Source organism: Haliotis rubra, unplaced genomic scaffold, assembly GCF_003918875.1.
Source record: "Haliotis rubra isolate DU_JTF1 unplaced genomic scaffold, ASM391887v1 Scf41, whole genome shotgun sequence".
Taxonomy (NCBI): domain Eukaryota; kingdom Metazoa; phylum Mollusca; class Gastropoda; order Lepetellida; family Haliotidae; genus Haliotis; species Haliotis rubra.
The window spans coordinates 896,672-917,315 of record NW_025767091.1 but is presented as its reverse complement, the minus strand read 5'-3'; the positions used below and the strand labels follow the sequence as shown (position 1 = coordinate 917,315).

At 40.8% G+C, this 20,644-nt stretch overlaps 1 protein-coding gene across 3 annotated transcripts; it reads right to left on the bottom strand.

The window, feature by feature from the left end:
* Positions 1-4,777: 4,777 nt before the first annotated feature.
* LOC124288048 (carbonic anhydrase 2-like) lies at positions 4,778-19,250 on the bottom strand. Of its 3 annotated transcripts, XM_046724618.1 has the most exons (8): positions 19,119-19,250; positions 18,559-18,726; positions 18,104-18,249; positions 17,566-17,658; positions 15,597-15,663; positions 14,636-14,787; positions 14,070-14,127; positions 13,104-13,258 (listed from the first exon to the last, which is right to left on the bottom strand). In XM_046724618.1, exons 1-8 carry the CDS (start codon positions 19,237-19,239, stop codon positions 13,206-13,208), a joined length of 858 nt encoding a protein of 285 aa, XP_046580574.1. In that variant the 5' UTR covers positions 19,240-19,250; the 3' UTR covers positions 13,104-13,205. The 3 variants fall into 3 exon arrangements, with proteins under 3 accessions (XP_046580575.1, XP_046580574.1, XP_046580573.1); XM_046724619.1 differs by lacking the exons at positions 13,104-13,258; positions 14,070-14,127; positions 14,636-14,787; positions 15,597-15,663 and adding exons at positions 4,778-5,083; positions 5,574-5,726; positions 6,756-6,822; XM_046724617.1 differs by lacking the exon at positions 13,104-13,258 and having other exon boundaries at positions 13,915-14,127.
* Positions 19,251-20,644: the final 1,394 nt, after the last annotated feature.

Here is a 20,644-nt window from a genome sequence, read left to right as displayed (position 1 = left end):
CTGGATACTATTATTATCTGTAAATATAATAACAGAATTAGACTTCATCAAGTTCACTCCATTCTTCCACAGAAGAGTCATCAGTGTCCAGACGAATGACAACTGGATTAACTGTTTGCTCCTTCAAGCCATCTTTGAGCCAGTACTCTTTCTCCACCTTCTTGACATGTTCAACACATGCATGCCAGCGTGCAATGTCAATGTCACATATAGCAGTGTTGACAATGTGCTTGACATCATTCAACTTGAATGATTGATTTTGTCCGGGCCACTGTACATTTAAGGTCTCCCCAGATAAGTTCGATTGGGTTGAGATCACAGTGGTACGGTGGTAATCTCAAGACCTTATGGTCGTGTTGGCGTAGCATGTTGTCAATGTTATATGTGGGTGGAGGTTTGTTAGGTTTAATCAAAGAGTACAACTGTGGTTTAGTGGCCTTAATTGACAATTTTTATTGTTATTTGTTAGCCATTGCTGCATATCTGACTTCTTTGTATTGGAAGTTGGGCACCTATTGTTTGGATCTCGAACACTGTGATAGGGAGCATTGTCCATGACAACAAGACTTTTGTAAGGCAGAGCTGGCAACAATTGTTCCTCAACATACTGTGTGAAAACCGTTGAGTTCATTAATTTTCTGTATGATAGTCCCTACCATCTGTGCTCTTTGACCGAAATACTAGATCACACCCAGGTAGGAATCCACTGTGGGACTGACTGACTGAGTTTAGTTTTACGCCGCTTTTAGCAATATTCCAGCAATATCACGGCGGGGGACACCAGAAATGGGCTTAACACATTGTGCCCATGTGGGGAATCGAACCCGGGTCTTCGGCGTGACGAGCCAACGCTTTAACCACTAGGCTACCCCACCGCCCCTCCACTGTGGGAACCAGCATGAAAAACGATTAAACGCTCACCTTTGCCTGTTGGTATTTTCCTACCATCACTGGGATCAGTGAGTAGCCACTGTCTGGCAGCAGTATGGTTTGCATTGACCAAGGTCTCATCCAGTTATATGGGTTCGAACCCATCTCTCACACATTACAAGTTTCTGGTTTGCTACCTTCTTGAACTTGTATCCAAATTTGAGCAGTAGTTTGCTTAGCATAAACCTAGAAACATTAATGTCGTGATCCTCTGCAAGGATGTGTTTTAACTCTCTTGTGGACAGGTGTTATTTCTAGCAAATAGCCGGCGAATGACATCTCTGATGACACTGATGTCAAAAGAATCTAACTTTGGATGCCTACCATTTTGTACATGGTTTTGTTTATTGGTTGTTGGTTTATTTTTCACAATTTTTAGCACGATGTTCTTTTTCATGCCAAGAGCAAAAGTTGTACGTTTCATGTAATCCGACACCTTATAAATCGGTTTGCTACGTTTACTCTCTTTTTAAAAAAAATTCAACACATTTCTAATTAAACGTTTAGCATCATCTGACTAAGCTTTCATGATGACAGCCAGAAGTAGTCAATGTGAATTATCCAAACGGTCTATCACTGTGCAGTGCACAGGTAACTATCATGAACTGCACGTGCATTTACCTTTATGACCCAACACTGCCGCTGTTACAGGTCATTGGCTCCCTCCCTCTGCGTTCTGTTGTTTATTTTGCTGACAGTTACATAGACAGATTCTTTAATACAAATGCATAAAATCGGTGATTTCCAATGTGATTAGGTTGTCTGACAAAACATCCACTTGCACAGTTTGAGATGATTGGGTCATTGGATGAAGAGATATTTACAAAAAACCGGGTCCACATGCATTTCATGCCAAACTATAGACAATAGCAAAACGGCAAAACCTAAACGTTATAGCCTCGATAAAAAAACCTACTTTTCGCCAAAATGTTGACATAGATAAGGTAAATATATTAACTTACAAATCTTGTCCGTACAGCGGTATCCAACCATGGAGATTAATCGATTATCAACACGCTCTCTGATAGCTTCTCGCACGTGCTGTCACGGGAACACGGAAACATGAAACATTCGGGACACAGAAACACGCGAAATACACACCCCGTTATCGTAAGAACAAGCCATGGCTTAATACTAAATGTAGGAAATTCAGAAAACAATTCATAAAGCAAAAGCTGTTTACAATCACACAAAGGTGTAGTTTTGGAAAGGAACAGTTTATCTGTGTTGTTTTTGATGCAGCTACATGAGTCCTATATTCCCAAATTTACTTATTTCTTTATTTAAAGAATGTGTGTGGTTTTTATTCGCCTGAATAGTTTGTCATGAATAAAGTTCATTTAGTCTTGAGTATTTAGTATTGATACAAACATCATATGTGTCGGTCACTGATTCAACATAATTCTTACCGTGTTTTAACATGTTATGTTGTTCAACTTAAGTGCTTTACATCCATACCCGTGAAGATCCGGGCTAGAACTGATCTTCAGTAACTCATGCTTGTCGTATGAGGCGACTAACGGCATCGGGTGGTCAGGCTCGCCAACTTGGTGGACACCTGTCATCGTGTCCCAATTGCGTAGATCGATGCTCATACTGTTGATCACTGAATTGTCTGGTCCAGACTCGATTATTTACAGACCACCGCCATATAGCTGGAGGAATATTGCTGAGTGCGGCGTAAAAACTAAACTCACTCACTCACCTACATGTGAAGAGTAGTAAACCAAACTGTATATTATAGATATTGCTTTTAAAACAAGAGTACCCTTACGTTAATACAGAAAATAGTGCTTTAAAAACAAAACACCACCAACATTGGCATTTCATAGTGAACCTATCCCTATTCTATTCAATGTCATCATAACCAGGCACAAAAATTAAGTATTTAGAATTACTTGCTTCAGTTTATTCACTTGACTCGAAATATTCGTGTGGGGACGAGCTACTGCATGTACATACACAAGAACCTGTGTGGCGCATGTTAAAGTTAGTTGAGATGTTGTGTCATAGTTGTAATTTCCACCCAGTAACAATACAGCCTCAACTACAAGTCATGAAGTAGTTGGTTGTACTGTATCATACCCTACGTGAATCTACGGTCACAGGCGACGTGATTCGGTTTCACCGTTTAGTTTCACGCCGCTTTTAGCAATATCCCAGCAACATCACGGCGGAGAACATGGGCTTGTGGGGCATGTGGGGAATCGAACCCGAGTCTTCGGCGTGACGAGCAAACGCTTTAACCACTAGGCTACCCCACCTCCCGTTTAACGCTATAAGAGCATAGACACACCCATTAAAGGTTATGGTCACTCTTTGAGACAGTGATTAGATGGTGTATTGTCTAGATTCAGCAATATATATCTCTTTGTGTGGATCTTTTCGGAGCTCCGTGGAACAAACTTGGTGCACAAGGAGGAGGAAGAGCAACAGCGATCGTTTCCTTTGACTGGTCTGTGTTGCTAAATACCCAACACTGGGGTTATAAAACTTCAACGCCCACCAGAACTTTGAAGATGATTTGTTCTGGACCCTGTGGTTAAAAGATGTTTGGGAAAATGTTCGGGAAAACCCACATGGCATGAGTGATGGTTTATATCACTTTTCTGTATTGCTTCCCAGATAATAAGACTCAATTATTCTTGAAGCTGTCTGCCAATTGATGTGGAGGAGCCATTTTGCATGACAGTATTGAAAGAACGTTCCAAGGATACGATAGCTCACGGAGGTGGTAATTTCAACAGCGTCAGGGCGTCGGCCCATTTTCGTAATGAGAGAGAGAGAGAGAGAGAGAGAGAGAGAGAGAGAGAGAGAGAGAGAGAGAGAGAGAGAGAGAGAGAGAGAGAGAGAGAGAGAGAGAGAGAGAGAGAGAGAGAGAGTATATCAAGAGAGAGAGTTGACGAAAAAGTTCGTTGTGAAGTGCAAAGTAATTTCGTAAGATACCATGATAAATTGATTGCATCAGTCGGAAAAAAACAACATGAAACAATTTATTGCGACATTTTTTAATGAACACGCACCTTTATAGGTTTAAAAACAGCACATACTGACCAAAGACAGATTCGCGTCATTTCTATAGTTTGTTCCCAGAAGTACAATGCATTCATACAGTAACCTATTAGCCAAGGCTTACTATCACACATAATTCACAGGTAGTCCACCATTCACCGTTACACGTACGTGGGTTATTCTCCAATACATGAACGGCACCAGACTCGCAGTCAAAGAATTAGTAGAAATAAAAATACACTCGAGAGCAGATCCTCCATCCCCGGTCCGCAATAATTACAGCTGCCTCGTGTCGGGCTTTGCTAACAAACGCGCAGAGTTGACCTACTTATGGCTGTGATAAATGGCTTCACTGGCGTCAGTTCTCATTTGATATATTTACTTACTTCAAATTGTTTGTTACAAAAACCCTGTTTCCGGTTTACAGGACAAATGGTACACTATTACGGAGAGAAGGAAATGGTGCATATCCCACTCACACATTGCCCTTACCTGCTGTTTTCAGGACAAAATCTAATGTTAAGAAAGGCGGTGCCGCAAATGGTACCATGTGGAGGAATCGAACACGTGTGGGTCGAACGCTTCAACAACTGCGCTACTCCATCCCCCACCTGGCCAGTTATGACAAGGGGTTACCCAACAAAACCTTCATACAGTTAGTCACGGTTCAGTGACTGTACGGTCATCTGACCCGTGAAGATCCAGGATATAATTGTTTTTCAGTAACCCATGCTTGTCGTAAGAGACGACTAACGGGATCGGGTGGTTAGGCTTGCTGTCTTGGTTGACTTGACACACGTCATCGTGTCCCAATTGCGTAGATCGATCCTCATGCTGTTGATCACTGAATTGTCTGGTCCAGACTCAATTATTTACAGTCCACCGCCATATAGCTGGAATATTGCTGAGTGCGGCGTAAAACCAAACTTACTCACTGTGCCGCCATCTATCTAGTGGTCGAAATTACTGACGGTTTGTCTGAAGGCCAATTATGTGCTGTCTCTGAAACATGTACACGTGTTCCGGTTCGTCAGCAAGAAACCAGAACGGTGCGGTTGTTCAGCGGTTGAGCTGGTCTGTCGTTCGTGTCGACCGAAATGGGTTCACCGTCACTGACTGGAACAGCCCTCAGCACACGGATCTGGTGAAGTAACAAATCACACATGAGGATCGTCAGAATACAACACAACGTCACAATACAACACGACGTCACAATACAACGTCACAATACAACACGACGTCACAATACAACACGACCGAGGGAACTACCAAGATGCAAACCATAAGTTTCTAGCCATGATGAGAACGTCAACAGCCTTAGATTACGCAATATGCTTGAAACAATATTAACATAGTTATTTATTCTTTGAAACTTCAAAATATTAGTGGATTTCCTCATTTGATACCTCTAAATGTCATTTTAAAATTCTTAATGTCCCGTCAGTTTAGAAAAATATCAAAGTGAAGAGCTTATACATTTCAAATGTAATACCTATTGGTACAAAGTATGCATACGGTACACTGACTTGCAATCCTTTAATTCAACTTTGGCCATGCTCTGACCACAGGCCACTAATGCCAAACTGGAAAGGATTTCGTTCTGGGGCCACTAATACCAAGCAAGCTCTTACCCTCTCCTCTGTGGTCAGAACAGGCAATACCATAAGAACCCATCGGACTGACTCCCGAACAGGGCGGGGTGGTAAGCGACCCCTTGTACGTGTAGTAATCATTGTCTAGCACCAACAGCTCCGTCGGGTCAAGAGTCACTTCCTCAGATTCACCTGAAACAGAATTACATCTCAATACCGACGATGATATCTCTTGTTGAGCTGTCATATAACTTTCACAAAACTGAATAAGATCTGTCTATATCACCTCCATAACTTGTTTTGTGAATACAATAGCATACCATCGCGGTACTGCATAATTACTTTTCAATGATCATCTACAATATGTAGGGAGTGGGATTCATTGTGATAGAGATTGTTACGAATATACATTTGACCCCGGCATCATATTTGCCATGATTATTTAAGAAACTACTCCTTAAGGCGTGCTTGCGCAAATGTCAATTGTTGGACACTGGTGAAATATAAAAAAAGTAATTACTATCTTTGGGTCTCGATTTGATATACAGATACGACGCATCAACATCTCGAGAACTTCATGTTGTATACTTGATTAATACCCGTCTCGATACAATAAAATATTTCACTGTGACTAAATAATGTATATGTGACAAAAATACTGAACGTGATATAACGCCTTTTACGATCTTTCCAATTATACATTAATTCTATGTATGGGCGTCGGATTAGGCCAGTGGGTAAAGAGCCGTAGTCCGAAGAACCGGGTTCGATTTCCCACATGAGTACAATGTGTGAAGCCCATTTCCGGTGTACCCCGCCGTAATATTGCTGGTTGCTAAAGCGGCGTAAAACTAAACTCACTCACTCACGTAAATCTCTGTAAGGATGATGTGTTCACATTCAGATGATACTCAAAAATGTTTACATCCATAACACTGAGCACGTGTAGACGAACCGATTGTGGACCAAGGAAGTATAATACAAGGATAAAAATGCTTAAACAGATCGCCATATGTTCCTCCCAACAACTCATCAAGTACAGCTCAAACCAATGAGTACCTGCTGAAGATTATTAGTGTATATTTCCACCATTGATTGGTGACGTTACCTGGTATAGTGTCAAGTATGTTCTCAGGTGGACATGACAATACACTTACCGACTTTCTAGTCACGATATGGCTGAAATATTGCCGATGTGACTTAAAATCTTAACTCACTTACCGACTTTCAGATGCGCCACTCCATCCACGAATGTGTTGAAGGCGTGGTCCAGCGATTCACTTACAACCTGGAATAAGGTTAAGGAGACCGTTAGTCAACGACGGCGACGCTATTGTTAACATTAACACTGTCACAACCCAGAAGACACTATTGTTAACGTTAACACTGTCACAACCCAGCAGACGCTATGTTAACATTAACACTATCACAACCCAGAAGACACTATTGTTAACATGAACACTATCACAACCCAGAAGACACTATTGTTAACATCAACACTATCACAACCCAGAAGACAGTATTGTTAACATCAACACTGTCACAACCCAGAAGACACTATTGTTAACATTAACCCTGTCACAACCCAGAAGACACTATTGTTAACATCAATACTGTCACAACCCAGAAGACACTATTGTTAATATTAACACTATCACAACCCAGAAGACACTATTGTTAACATTCACACTATCACAACCCAGAAGACACTATTGTTAACATTAACACTATCACAACCCAGAAGACACTATTGTTAACATTAACACTATCACAATCCAGAAGACACTATTGTTAACATTAACACTATCACAACCCAGCTGACACTATTGTTAACATTAACACTATCACAACCCAGAAAACACTATTGTTAACATGAACACTGTCACAACCCAGAGGACACTATTGTTAACATTAACACTATCACAACCCAGCAGACACTATTGTTAACATTAACACTATCACAACCCAGCAGACGCTATTGTTAACATTAACACTATCACAACCCAACATACACTATTGTTAACATGAACACTATCACAACCCAGCAGACGCTATTGTTAACATTAACACTATCACAACCCAGCTGACACTATTGTTAACATTAACACTATCACAACCCAGAAGACACTATTGATAACATTAACACTATCACAACCCAGAAGACACTATTGTTAACATGAACACTATCACAACCCAGAAGACACTATTGTTAACATTAACACTGTCACAACCCAGCTGACACTATTGTAAGCATGAACACTATCACAACCCAGCTGACACTATTGTTAACATGAACACTACCACAACCCAGAAGACACTATTGTTAACATTAACACTACCACAACCAAGCTGACACTATTGTTAACATTAACACTGTCACAACCCAGCTGACACTATTGTTAACATTAACACTGTCACAACCCAGAAGACACTATTGTTAACATGAACACTATCACAACCCAGCTGACACTATTGTTAACATTAACACTATCACAACCCAGCAGACGCTATTGTTAACATTAACACTATCACAACCCAACATACACTATTGTTAACATTAACACTATCACAACCCAGCAGACGCTATTGTTAACATCAACATTGTCACAAACCACAAGACACTATTGTCAACATGAACACTGCCACAACCCAGAAAACACTATTGTTAACATGAACGCTGTCACAACCCAGAAAACACTATTGTTAACATCAACACTGTCACAACCCAGAAGACACTATTGTTAACAATAACACTATCACAACCCAGAAGACACTATTGTTAACATTAACACTATCACAACCCAAAAGACACTTTTGTTAACAATATGACAAAATGACTGAGTCAGTGAAATACTAATATTTACCAAATAAAATTGTAATGAAGTCTTTCTTCAAGCAGTGACTGAACGCCATACATAGCTAGACTTGCTTAAATCATTAAAAAAAAGAAAACAAAACAAACAAAAACCACAAAAAAACCTAACAACTTCATGTAAGGCATCATAGATATTTCACAAACATGGTACAGGACCCTTCCCCTCATTAGCGTATTGCTTCACCACTTGCGAATTAAGCGTTGGCAGATGTAAGGCGTTAGCATTACAGTAAAGGCTGAGCGGAAGGAGAAATAACATGGTTCAGGCACTGTGAGACTATTAAGAAAGGTCACATGCAGTGCAATAATTTTCCAATTATGTACTGCCAAAAAGTATTTTAATTAAAGTAGTGAGCTGAATAGACTTAAGAAATTACGAGTTGGTACGTGTGGCATATTTGGCTGAGCTCTAAGAGAGATAAAGTGCTATTCTATTGGGACAGCTAGGGGCACTTGGGAGGACAAAGAGGCACCTCATCGCCCTTTGTTCACCACTGAACCTTTTAATCCCTCGAAACAAACACTTCACAAGATTTGCCAACACCGCAGACAAGACGTAACTGATCCTGGTAGCAAGAGCGAGTGCAGCTTTTTCCTCTATGCCATTCCTTCTTCATACGTTTCGGAAATATTTACGATGTAATACAATTTTCAACTGCTATAAAAGAATCATTTGCGGTATATATTTACACATTTTCTGGAGTAAACACTAATACTGCTTAACTGCATGACATTACGAAAGTGAATTTTCTGGAGATTAAAGTACTGTGAAAATAAATACTCATTTGAAAGGAACTATGCATATCTAAATTGATATTGCAACCGATACTAGTAAATTAATTCAAAATATTACCATTCATTTTTAAATTCCCAGATACAGCTCCTTTTGGTTCGTACTCGATGCCGCCTAGAGGATAACACACAGCGTCTTCGCTCTGGATGTCAATGGGGGACTGATTAGACCCGTCACAGCAGTGGGTGTCCTTGTCCAGATCGTACCAGTGGAAAGGATCTGGAACACAATATCCGTCATTTCAGTTCAGTTTAAGCGTACTGCAGGAGATTGATTGATTGCTGTTTTACGACAAACATGGTTGCTGAAACCAATTCTAACCCGGTTTTCAAAGGTTACTGTAGGAGAATCTGAGGCGCTACTTGAATGTCTCCGTATTTGTTGAAACCAACGAGCACTGGCAAACCAATCAGGGCGAACTGATTTTCGATGTCAAGATCATTGATTTCAAGGACGCCTAAGAGACGCAGCTGTGTACGGCGTATATATCTGCGTTGTACAACGGCACCCAGGGCCCTTATTCTCGAAACGTTCGTAGCCCTAAAAATTCTTAACTATGATCGAAGCCAGTGTGTTAAGAATGGGCTTAAGAAGATCGTAGGGCTACGAACGTTTCGAGAAGAGCTAGCCAGGTCCTTAAACGTTTTAATCCATTTGAAGAAAGTGATCTTAGCGCTGAGGTAATCGTAACGCCCATACTTTAATACTTGACCTAAGCCAGTTTAAAACCACAATGTGGAAGATTGTGGTCCACCCGTTCCCCCTCAACTCGATAATGCTTTGAAGTTAAGAGATTGGGATCAATGCTTAATTTCAATAATAGGTCTTTGAATGGCATTTAGAAATGGTACACTTAAGGAAGAGAGTTTGTAAGGATGTCCTCTTCTTTACTATGAGGAACACTACGCTTCGGAGTATATTCCTACTCCTTCATCATTCACTCGAGGATTCAAAGCAAAAATATTGTCTGAATAGGTGTGTTTTAAGTTTGTTTCTGGAATGAATCCCTTGATTTTGCAATTTTCAGTTAAGCTGGAAATTCATTCCTCAACACTGGGGCTGACACTGTAAAACAGCTTTCCCCCATTTCAGTGGTGGTTCTGGGGATGGCAAGATCATTCAAAGTACTGCTGGATGGAAGAGTTCTATTTGAAGTTTTATACGAAATTATACTAAGGAGCAGTGGGATCATTCAGGACTGAATATGTAAGAGAAAGCACAGGAAGCTACTGTAGCTCACGCAGGATTGGTGTGATTTCACAGTGCTTCCTGGAACCAGTGATGAGACGAGCAGAGCTGTTCTGTAGACGCTGTAGGAGTTGTTTGAGCTTGATGTTCCATAAAGCAGCGAGTTACAGTAATCTAGGCGTGGTGTGATACATGCTTGCACAAGAGCTTTCAGACAATTCACAGTCAGATATGTATTGATGTTGCTGATATTGTAGAGACAGAAAGAAACAGAACGACAGAGAGTGTGATTTGGATTGTTGTTCAGACAGGAGGAATGCTAATTATATATATATATATATATATCCAACTTCTCTTTGTGTCGACCAATATACCAGCAGCTCCAACTTTTGTTGTCTACATTTCTCAACTTTTGAGGTACAATCCAACATTTTCTTTCTACCAGTATATCATAAAGCGCCGCACGACCCGTACTCAAAAGTTGTTTGATAAGGGTTATTGCTTTAATAAAGCTTGTAAAAAGTTCAATGGTAGATTTGTGAAGGACGTTTCAAAATATGACCTGTCGGTGACAAAAATGAATATCTGGTGCAAATGCCTATTTTCACTAATGAAACATAATCCCGTGTGTTTATTCTTCAGGAAAATACTTGCCTTGTCTTTGCATGTGTTGGGCAGAATATGCTCTCCTTTTGGCGAACACTTATTTTCGTCAATATTTGATAGTGATTCCAGAACGCTTGAAATGGTCGGCGTCGTGAAATGGTAAAAGCGGATATTGCTTACGCTCTTCGACAATTTAAATAGCTTTTACTTGGAGAAAACAGGTACAATGCTTCAATCAACTTACCATCGTCGGAACCGGCGTGGTAACCGAAGTGTATATGGTTTGACGGGATGGGACACAGGGCATCTTTCGCAGTCACGTAGACGTTGGCTGCAACGGCAATGACAGCAATCGGAATCAGCATCTTTACCCGTCAGTGTCTGTGTGAATGAACAACATGGTGCCAGCAGACCTATAAATACAGCGGGGTGTCTGAAACCAACACCGGTCCCGCACCAGGTGGGTCCCAAATAAACTTATCGTGACTGCATACGCGCTGATGAAAAGATACTGTCCTCATAAAATGTTAGTTTAATATCTACAGGAGTTTAAATGTAACATATGTTATAATCTGGAAAATATATGTAACGTATGTTACATCTGACCACTTTCTAAATGGAATTGTGTATTCAAAGCTTTCGGCCTTGGGAGCCGGGCCAGTTTACACTTGTCAGATGGGAACATACATTACATGATCTAGACTACCAGCTGTCCGACTTCCATCTCTGTGGAAGCCGCGAGGCTGAGTGGGTTAGATGGCTGGCTTTATGTGCTGGTGACTTTGAGAGTGTGGGTTCGAATCCTGGATGGGACACAACCCTAAAGGTACTAGAATCTGTACTTTACTGATAAAGTACAGATCGCAAAGATAACATATTTCCTTCGCAATGGCATTGTGTATTTACAGCAGTTTAGATTGTACCTAACGCTTGATTAAAACCTAGTATACAAGTATACGCTCACTAGTTCTACTCAATACATGGCATGATATATATATTATAAGGATATACACTTTTGTGAGTGAGGGGGTGATATATGTTTAATTAAAGCAATGAATATGGAAATGTGAGCATTTTTAAATTGATTACAGTTGATTTCAGATCTTCAAATACCAAACCCAACGTATGCTACGCTTCAGGACTTCATGTTGTTATCTGCCTCCAAGCGGCATGCGACGTGAACTCCTCTGTTATCAAACTTAACATCGCATAGGCAAATTAGTACATACAGGTAGCCTGTTCAGATACTATCAGTTACTCAGATACACCCACACCAGTACAGTTGAAATGCACTTCGTGTTTTAACTGAAATAACGTAAACACACTGACTGACTGAGTTTGGTTTTACGCCGCTTTTAGCAATATTCCAGCAACCCCCCGGCGGGGGACACCAGAAATGGGCTTCACACATTGTACCCATGTGGGGATTCGAACCCGGGTCTTCGGCGTGACGAGCCAACGCTTTAACCACTAGGCTACCCCACCGCCCCAACGTAAACACAAAAAAGGCTTCGAGATATTTAGAATTGAAAGGGAAGGTGGTGGTGAAAATGTATGAATGGATAGCTGAAAGTCAGTTATGCCACGAAGATATTTTCCAACTCGTCTATTGTTATTTGACTGCTATGAACGTTCACTCCTCTGCTTCTTAGCATCTTATGATATGACTGAAAAGTTGAGACTGAGTCTCAGGTGAACCAACGTGGTTATTCCAGATGAGAGGTTCTTACTTAGTCGTCTATGTTGGTCGTATGGGATTGCTTAATGAATCACATTGTTGGGCTGGTTGACAGCATTGGTTGCTTGTCATCGGAAGGAGATGGTTCGTGATAATATTGGTACAGTGGACTCCCCGCTAAACCGACATCCTCGGGACCGGTGAAAAATATCGGTTTAGAGGGATGTCGGATTAGAAGTTTCTTATATGATAGTATACAGGGACAAATTCGGGACCAAATAAATATGTTGATCTACAGGGAATGTCGGATTAGAGGGATGTCGGTTTAGAGGAGTCCACTTTATATGCTATCTACAAAATGAGATGCCTTAGATATCCAGGACAGCTATCCTGAAGGGCTACGTATTATCACTGAAAACACACACGTTGCATTGTTCATAACATGATGTTTTTATTTGAATTGAGCACATGATTTATACATTTAAATAAATGGTCGGGATATGGTTTTAGAATACACAGACGTTGTGTTCATCAGCATGTGCGATAGACGGTGCGGCCGTTGAGCGGTTGAGCTGGTCTGACATTTGTATCAACGTAGAGAGGTTCGCCGTCACTGACTGGAACTACGTAAACACAAAAGGCTTCGAGATATTTAGAATTGAAAGGGAAGGTGGTGGTGATAATGTATGAATGGATAGCTGAAAGTCAGTTATGACACGAAGATATTTTCCAACTCGTCTATTGTTATTTGACTGCTATGAACGTTCACTCCCTGCTTCTTAGCATCTTATGATATGACTGAAAAGTTGAGACTGAGTCTCAGGTGAACCAACGTGGTTATTCCAGATGAGAGGTTCTTACTTAGTCGTCTATGTTGGTCGTATGGGATTGCTTAATGAATCACATTGTTGGGCTGGTTGACAGCATTGGTTGCTTGTCATCGGAAGGAGATGGTTCGTGATAATATTGGTACAGTGGACTCCCGCTAAACCGACATCCTCGGGACCGGTGAAAAATATCGGTTTAGAGGGATGTCGGATTAGAGAGAGTTTCTTATATGATAGTATACAGGGACAAATTCGGGACCAAATAAATATGTTGATCTACAGGGAATGTCGGATTAGAGGGATGTCGGTTTAGAGGGAGTCCACTTTATATGCTATCTACAAAATGAGATACTTAGATATCCAGGACAGCTATCCTGAAGGGCTACGTATTATTACTGAAAACACACACGTTGCATTGTTCATAACATGATGTTTTTATTTGAATTGAGCACATGATTTATACATTTAAATAAATGGTCGGGATATGGTTTTAGAATACACAGACGTTGTGTTCATCAGCATGTGCGATAGACGGTGCGGCCGTTGAGCGGTTGAGCTGGTCTGACATTTGTATCAACGTAGAGAGGTTCGCCGTCACTGACTGGAACATCCTTCAGCACGCGGAGCTGAAAACAAAGCAACAAAAGTGTAACCTTTGACGGTAAAGATAATCATCAACGGAGGATAAAAGGTTTCATGAAATTTCATTTTATTGATTTATTTCAGTGACAAATAGAGTTTGATAGTCTTTTACGTATTCCAATTACATCATGATTACAATGGAACAAGGTTGTAAGCTGGTAATGCTAGGACGCCAATGGTTGATGACATGTTTCAAATCAACATTCCCATGTTTAACTGTGCTACCACTGGGAGTTAGAGTTACAACTGGTCACCAGCAACATATAGTCGACAGAGGCAACTTAATGAGTCGGGTGTCATACTTCGTTGACTGAGTACTAGTATCAGTGCACATCGAAGGCAATGCCCATAACTGCCTTGCCCTCGGTTGATTAAAGGCTGTTCTCTCACAGCTGGGGTATTGCTTGGTAAGGCGTTAAACAACAAACACAATTAAATATATCTTACTCTGTGTCAGGCGTTAAACAACAAACACATTTAGATAAATCTTACTCTGTCTACTGTGGTGAGAATAGGGTCTTCCATAACGACCCATCGGACTGACTCTGAACAGGGCGGGGTGGTAAGCGACCCCTTGTAGGTGTAGTAATCGTCATCACGAAGCAGCAGTTCACGTGGGTTCAGACTCACTTTCTCAGGCTCATCTACACCATGACAACAGAACTACATCTCAATACTGAAGAAGATTCATCAAGGTGATCCGTCATTTCGTTCTCACAATACAGTCTACCCTGGTTATTACGCCAACATTTGTCCGGAATGATTTGGGCATATAACCTGGGTTGCCTTACAAGCAGGAATGCCATACTAGTATGTCAAAATGAAGTCAAACATAAATTTCATGTACATTTAATAAAACCCGAATACTGAAGAAAATTAATCAAGGTGATCAGTCATCTCAATATGTCACGATTCATGGATAGTATGTGAGTGATTTTACCCATTTTAAGACCAGAAATGGGATTCAAACAGCTACTTATCGGGGATAATCGGAGTAATCAGACGTTCGAGCCAATGCTTTAACCATAAGGCCACCCGGGATGTCCAATTCATGTCTGGCTATAGCCTAGTGTTTTTAGACACATGATATGATAAGAAAAAAGTAATGTCTATTGGAAGTGAACTATTGAGGCCTCTTTATGACTTTGTAAATCCAAAATATAAAACCCATTTGAAAACTAATTTACTAATCAAGAATGTAGCCTATACAATAATAGATCTTCCTTATTTTCAGCCAATTCTTGATTTATGTGTATTTCTCCTTATTCTTTTATATATCACATCTGGAATACCACGGTAAAGATACAAACAAATACACAGCATGCAACTTCTCAAAACCAAAAAGAACTGTTTTTTTATTCATACTATTGTCACATTAACATACGCTTGCATATCACAAACCATCGAATACAATCACCATAAACCGTTTACATACCACTAGACTTGTACCTACCGCCTTTCAGTTTGGCTACTCCATCCACAAACCTGTTGAAGGCATTGTCTTCCGACGCCCTTGTTACCTGCACGAAGGATCAGAGTCAGATTGGGTCAAGATGGTCTTCTTCTACGGTTACTGTGACCTAAGTTACATTAATACCTTCGTAAGGGAATTGAGAAATATGTATTCTGCCTTAATATTGTTGCCAGGTTACATTTCAGTGCTCTTATGAGGGCATGCATCGAAGAGAGCAATACTGTCTATATTTTCCATATAAATATATATAAGTAATACAACCCTTAAATATGCGGGGCTGTTAAAGGAATGAAACAGAACCACAATACAAATAAATGGAATTTTGAAACATATGTTCTGCTTGAGTAATAGAGCCAGGCCACATTTCAGTGCTCATCTAGTATCTTTGAAAACGTATCGGACGAGGGCATGCAGCGACGAGACCAATCATGTTTATCTCGCACAAATGTATACTGATGGGCAACAGAAACTTTCTCTTGCAAAATGTTTCATAATATTAACATAAGAAAATATAATCAAATGCAAATTGCCCCATAGTTATTGCCAACAACCAGGGTTCAATTCTGACCAAAACCAGCGCTCAAACGCACCTCTTGACAACTTTGCATCGAAAACAGCAAAATGCACGTGTTTTGCAAGTAAGGGTAAAATGAACGTGCATGCATAGTATAAAACCACCTCACAGCACAGAGCAGATCGTACTTCAGCAGAAAACCACTTTACAATGCCGAGGTTAACTTCAGCAGAGCGAGAGAGGGCCATCGGAATGCTGCAAATGGGCGCTACAACGGGTCACGTTGCAAGACCCTTCAATTGCTCCGTCGTGACCGTCAGGAACCTTCGTCGGCGTTACCAACAGACCGGTCAGACCTCAGACAGGCCCCAGACAGGCAGACCCCGGGTGACAACTGCGCAGGAAGACCGCCACTTGAGGACGTTACACCTTAGAAACCGCTTCCTGACGGTAACGTCATCAGCGTCAACAGCACTTGGTCACTCAGTGAGTCGAAGGATAGTGTCAAGGAGACTACGGGCCTATGGTATCAGGGCCTACCGACCCTACCGAAGAACGCTGCTGACAGACAGACATGGTCGCTCGAGTTGCCCAGACCTTCTTTCACGCCAGCAACGTCAACGTCCTGCCATGGCCTGCACGCTCTCCTGGCATGTTGCCAATCGAGCACGACCACCTTGATAGAGTTATTCAACGGAGACAGAATCCACCAGTTACAGTACAGCAAATGACTCAAGCCCTTGTCGAAGAATGGAGGCGAATCCCAGCTGACGTCATCCGACGCCTCACAACTTCAGTCAGAAGACGGGTGTTTTATCCAGAGGTGGACAAACTCGCTATAAGAGACTTCTGTTCACGCTTTGCTGTGTTTCCCGAATGGACTCACTGATCGTGAATTCTCTAGTTTGATCCCATGTCGACCATAACCTGTTCAATCAGTTATCAGCCTTGTTAAAAATCGAACGTTTGTACTTAGCACGTGCCTATGTCATTGCTTCACAAATTATATATATCAAACTTCGATTTCTTGTTGCTGTTTTTAAGTGAGATCAAATTGAACAAGGAGAAAGTTTCTCTTGCTCGTCAGTATATATACGTAATAGAGCCCGATAGTTTACGTTGAAAAACAGACAAAAGCAAATAGGCCCAAAACATTTCATACAAAACAAGTATGGAGTAATCTGATGACTTTCCTCTACTGCTCCTTAAAAAGTCAGTTACTGCTTTGCTCTCCGTGCAATTTTCATTTAAAGTAGAAGGCTAAGTAAATTAATCAATCAGCTGTCAAGTGAGCATATAAAATGTCAAACTTGCATGAGAGACTAGGAGGAAAGCATGTGAAGTCATGGAATTATTCCGTCCAGTATCTGACAGATGCTTATCTGTAACATCTGTTCGGTTTTCTGTGTAAGCACATGAGCTGACTCCTCTTACCTTCAGGAACACTCCAATAACAGCCAAGCCGTCTTCCTTCCCAACGGCTGCCCCAACACTCCCATACCGTTTCTTGTAGTGAACCAGGTGCAACTACAACAACGACCACGTATGTCAATTACATGGCATCATCGGAAATAAACAGGCAATGATAAGACAAAGGACGAAACGTTTTAACAGAACAGATGATTTTGTTTACTGTCGAGCTAAGTACGAGTTAGAAAGAACAGTGGTATAAAATTAAACGAGCATGAATGTCATTTGGTCGTCGTACAGGTCCCAGCCACCAATACCTTTCGTATGACTCAAATAAAAGGCACCAGAAATAGGTTTCAGGCATTGATGCAGAGAAGCGAACCAAGGCATCAGGGGTGTACCACACGATTTGTAGGGATGTTAAAAACAGTTCCAATGATAAGATTCTTTGAAACATCTGTTGTAATTTAATAGCAAAATGTTAGTTTTCCTATTTTGTAAATGAATAAAATTGCTACATCTTCACCCCTGTAGAGATTGTAAAACGGACAGTTGCTCCTACCTCTCCAGCGTGGTGCTTGCCGTTGACGATATGTTCCGAGGGAGAATGGAAGTGCATTGAGTCCAGGACGTACTCGCCGTCAGTGAAAGGCATGTCCTTCGTCACGAGGCGATCTCGTTTGAAGAAGGCGAGACTTGCACCATGGCCTGCAGTCAGAGGAGCATTAGCCTGAGAGTAAGACTTGTAATAGCTTGGAGAAGGACATCCTTGATTATCCACAGTGTTATATCTTCATCTGGATAAACACCCTGGTCAAATCGCCACGATGTTGCTGTTCTGGTCAATTCCTATCTGACTTTATCGCAGAACAGTAATTTGTTTACAGTTTGAATGGAGATATACTATGCTAGATAATGGGACCATCTTACTTTATCCGATTAACAACATATTGTGACGTCACAGGAGAACTTTAAGAGATAATAATTGCTGGGTAGGGCACGAACTGGAATTCTTACCATTTCTTTTCAGAATGCCTTCTAATTGTCTTCGATGCTTTCGTTCGTACTGGATGGGGCCTAACTTTTTTGCACACTTTGTGTTCCGTGTCTTGATGTTGATGGGAGACTGTTTAGACCCGTCACAGCAGTGGGTGTCCTTGTCTAGCTCGTACCAATGAAATGGATCTGAAATGTACATTTCATGTGGCTTTATTCTATAAACCGGAAACACAAACCGGACACATCAAGTGACTGCTGGACCAGACATGGTAGCAAAATGGATGGTTTTGTAGAAACTAAAAACAATGGTGTCCACTTTGGTGAATACAACGGGTACTAGTATTTCGCAGAGTAAAAACTCACTAAATAATCAAACGGGATACTTCCTGTCTGTTAGACGTTTGCGAGTCTGGGATTCGAACACACGATCAAAGATTTCTGGCACCAATATGATGCTGTAATCGTTCAAACGTCCCTTCTCGTTCAGAACATACTTGGTCAACAATCAGAATGCAGGAGTAAGTCCGTGTGGGATGAGTACGACTTTACAAGACTATTGTTTAATGAAATAAACTCACCATCCTCTGATCCAAAGTGGTAGTTGAAATGCACTTTGTGACTGGGAACAGGGCACAAGGCGCTCTCGGCAGCCACGTAGACGTTGGTTGCAACTACAACGACAGCAATCGGAATCAGCATCTTGACGTGTCAGTGTCTGCTGGAGTAACACCGTGCAGGCAGGACTATATATACAACAGAAAGTCGGGAATAAGAAACTCTTTAATCAAACCGTTTATATTCTTATATCACTTTTCGCAGATACACATTTTGGTTACATATTCAGTTAACGTAAGACTGCACTGGCACCTCACATTATATTTCTATATAATTGTCTGTGGTCAAAATGACCTCATCAAATATACTGCATATTCCCTTATCTGTAGCCAATATGAAAAATTATCAAATCAATTTTATAGCTCCTTGTTCTTAGTTAATATTGCACTGTCAAACATGCTACGTATATGTACATCCTTGTCCCTGCTTTATATGAAATTATCAAATGGACTAATTTGTATCTTGTTAACCCATACTTACCCTCCTCATCCTCATCCTTATCATCATCGTTATGCAACCTGTAAACATATCATTAACCAAGGCGTATGCAAATAAGTAAAATGAAGTAATTATTGGCCATTGTGAAGTGTCCATAATGTCAGATGTTCGCCTGAAATAGGATTTCACAATCCCATTCAATGTTTCTTTTGATTATTTTTTTTCTGAGTAAATTGATTCAGTGGCTTCCTCTTGGACACCCAATTTCCATGTTTCGGCACGAGCATGACTCACAGACAGAACAGCCAAGAGAAGTGTTAGTTATTGGTCAATATGGATCAAGATTGTGGATCGTCCAACTGCTGTTGTGCATAATATCTCAAGTTAGTTATGTTGGTAACACTAGTGGGTTTCGAGGTTTTGGGTGATACTAAAGAATATCGAGCCAAGATGCATGTGATCATTAGTCACCTTATATCCATGTTTTGATGGCACGTCTTCACACAGAAGTAAAACAATACAACGCAGCATGTTCGTCCAATATTTAAGGTAAGCTGATGACTTACATGCTTTATGGTATGTACTTTCCAAAACAGTATGCAGCCTGGAAAAAGGATGCTTACAGAAATACAAAGATGCATCGAGTGATGGTAATTCCCATAAAAAGCTTCCGGTGGGTTGGGGCAGTAGTTGTTTTTTTTAACGAAACGGTTTTACTTCTGACACTCAATTTTCAATGCTGTTTTGTCTTCTGACGACAGATCAGAATCATACATTCTCATGAATTTTCTACTTGTTTTGGAGAGTACGGTTTTGTCCATGAATATGTATCTTCGATATTGATCAGCTTGTAAATGAAACACTCTGGTGGCAGCTTGGGTGTAGTGTTCTCTGTATGTAGTTATCAAGAAATATTTATGTACAGATTGCTTGCAATAGAGTTGTCATATCTTAGATTCGGCCAAACATTTACTTAAATCGTATTTTTTTATACTTATCCTATCTCACGACGTGCACCTCTCTCTCTTGCTTCGACTTTTAGTGGAACAAC

What these genes read in the sequence shown, in the direction of transcription:
- LOC124288048 (XM_046724618.1), bottom strand. Translation starts at nt 19,239, where the DNA reads ATGCTGATTCCGATTGCTGTCGTTGTAGTTGCAACCAACGTCTACGTG. An exon ending in AGGCATTCTGAAAAGAAATG is followed by an intron (nt 18,250 to 18,558) that starts GTAAGAATTCCA and finishes CTCTGACTGCAG; the next exon opens with GCCATGGTGCAAGTCTCGCC. An exon ending in AGTAGCCAAACTGAAAGGCG is followed by an intron (nt 14,788 to 15,596) that starts GTAGGTACAAGT and finishes GTCATGGTGTAG; the next exon opens with ATGAGCCTGAGAAAGTGAGT.